Here is a 2,579-nt window from a genome sequence, read left to right on the forward strand (position 1 = left end):
CTCAGCTACGATAAGTGGTTTTAATGGAGTGGCAGGGTGAGAACATGAGAGAGACAAAAGAGACGAGAGGGGAGAAGAGACGTGGGCAAGTGGAAGTCTTTTGCAAATTTTCTAAAAATTTAAATTTGGATCAGAAAATAAATAATTATTTGTCACAACCAGAAAGAAAGTCGACAAGAATTCCTATCGATAGAAGGCAGCCAAAATTTACCCCTACACAAATGGGGTAGCCCATCCCCCCAAACCCATATTCAGATTTCAACCATTTGAGGAATGCTCCCCTCCCCTCGATCTCATTCTAGCCAGCCTAATTCCATGGGGGTAATAGATCATTCCGATTCGCATTCCCAATTAGGCTAAGAAGAAGAAGAAGAAGAAGAAGAAGAAGAAGAAGAAGAAGAAGAAAAAGACAGATAAATAGATAAGTAGATATATAGATAGGGAAAGAAAAGAGAGCTGCCAGGAGTTTCGGAGTAGTCCTAGTGAAGAAGATCGCTTTGATCTAAGGACTCCAGATCTGTTCCTGGGCTCAAAACAGAGAGCTCCATGTAAGCGATGACGGCGAGGTACAGAAGCTGAACGACGACCCATGGTCACTTTTCTTCTCTGGCTGTGGCTGGCTATCTGGATGCGCCTCTGTTTGTAGCAATTCATTATAACTAATACATTTATGCACAACAGATAGTGATAAGTCTGGGGAGCAAAGCTGCGGTTGTTCAGATACATCAGTACTACTGTAGGACGACCTGTACAGTGGTGGCGCAACGACGTTAAGTGGAGGAGGTGCCACGCTTTGGAGATGGCGGGAGCGGATGACATGATCAGGAGACCCAGTGAGGTGCTGGACTACCTGCCGGAAGTTTCTGGAATTCACTCGGTAAACTCTAGGAGGTGGTGAGGGCCCCTGCTTCTTCCATGGCTTGGCAGGTGTCTTGCGGATGGAATGGAGGTACATTGTTGTTGGAGGTGGTGGATTTGGTTGTACATCAGTAGAGTTGGAAGATGAAGGAGAAGAAGCAAATTGAGGATCCATTATGTATTTGTGAGATTGAAAAGAAAGAATTAAACGGATCCAACTATATATTGGAAGTGGACATGGGAGAGAGAAATCGTCAAAAAAATACGTATACTGGATTACTGGAAGAGCAGGTGCCTATTGGTTTTGACATGAGCCGGCTGCGGTCAAGGACTGAATTTGACCGAGTTTTACATGGGCTGGCTGATGGGCGGAATCTCCTGCAAATAAAACGTTGTACAATAGCCTACTGCCTACGCAATCCAGATAAAAACAAACACGGCCACTTGTATCGATCGGGGTGCATTGGTGACGTGTTCCTGGATGAAGTAGGCAAGTAGCCCAGCCCTTTGCACACGTCCCGCTCAAAAATCAGCTATTCCACTTGGACCAGCGTAGCCCTACCTATCTACCTTAAATTAGATTACATGAAATCATCAAATGCATAAAAGGCCGTGATTTCACGCTTTTAGCCTACGCTTGACATCATTTGTCGGCTATGGCATCTGTTTAAATTTTCAAAAATTTCAAGGCTTTTCTTTTTATATTTCAAAAAATTACATATTTTATTTAATTTTCTTAATTACTGAATTTATATTGAAAATCCGGATTCAGTCTACACAAAATTTATCCCAGGCTGCAGCTAGTAGTAGGAGTGCAAGTCGGGGGGTTGGGCCGGGTTTATGATCAACCTAGGTCCGATCCTAAATTTTGAGTTTTAAGGCCTGAGTTTAGATCGGGTCTGAGATTAAGCCTGATTTTCTCAACTCGAACCTGACCCACATTGTAATATAATGCACTTGGATTGGGTTCAGGCCCAAGCCGGGCTTGGGTTAGTCAATAAATCTACTCTAAAATTATATATATATATATATATATATAAATGTGTATAGTTGAATCGGGTTCAAACTACCCAAGGATTAGGCCTGAGTCCGGCCCGAAAAATAAAAAAAAACCCGATTTCTTAGGTCCAATCCAACCAAAGGACCAAAAATCCAAGTCCAACCCATATAAAATTTCGAGCTGGATCGGTTCGAACTCAGATTGAGTCTGTCCAAGTTGCACCCCTAGCGAGTAGCCCTGCATTAGAAATATCTTCTCATGAAGGAAAAAGATACAAGTAAAATGCATGTAAGTGTTGCACGGACGGTGTGAGGATTGAATCTGGTCTCCCTCCTTGGAGAGAGTTTCACATGCCAATTTTAATTGACGTTCAAAAGTTAATTTACATGCTGACGATACATAGGTTTTTTATGCAATTTCCAAGTCTATCCTTATCTCACTATGATCAGTAGCGCTAATATTGAAGACCTAGAACCAAATCTATAATTTTTAGATCTGGCGATACATAAGATAATTTATTTAATATTATATATACGTATTACGTGTATATAGCTTGGATTGACTTTGAACCGGTTAGGGACAGGGCGGAATCGGTTCTAAACTGATAATAATTGAGACACTATATATATCAAGACCTGGAACTGCCCCGTTGGAGTGGAACCAGAACCGACCCAATTGATTCAGGCCTGTCGGGTTGGACCCAACCCATTGACAGCCCTAG

General features: G+C 42.2%; 1 protein-coding gene across 1 annotated transcript; it reads right to left on the reverse strand.

Annotated features, from left to right (window-relative positions):
- Window positions 1-529: 529 nt before the first annotated feature.
- LOC104591379 (uncharacterized) lies at window positions 530-1,033 on the reverse strand. The gene has a single exon (XM_010250168.3). It carries the CDS (start codon window positions 1,031-1,033, stop codon window positions 530-532), a length of 504 nt encoding a protein of 167 aa, XP_010248470.1.
- Between the last annotated feature and the right edge of the window lie 1,546 nt (window positions 1,034-2,579).

This window comes from Nelumbo nucifera, chromosome 6, assembly GCF_055504915.1.
Source record: "Nelumbo nucifera cultivar China Antique chromosome 6, China Antique-T2T, whole genome shotgun sequence".
Classification (NCBI taxonomy): domain Eukaryota; kingdom Viridiplantae; phylum Streptophyta; class Magnoliopsida; order Proteales; family Nelumbonaceae; genus Nelumbo; species Nelumbo nucifera.

Coding starts and splice junctions, on each gene's coding strand:
- LOC104591379 (XM_010250168.3), bottom strand. CDS start 1,033: ATGGATCCTCAATTTGCTTCTTCTCCTTCATCTTCCAACTCTACTGAT.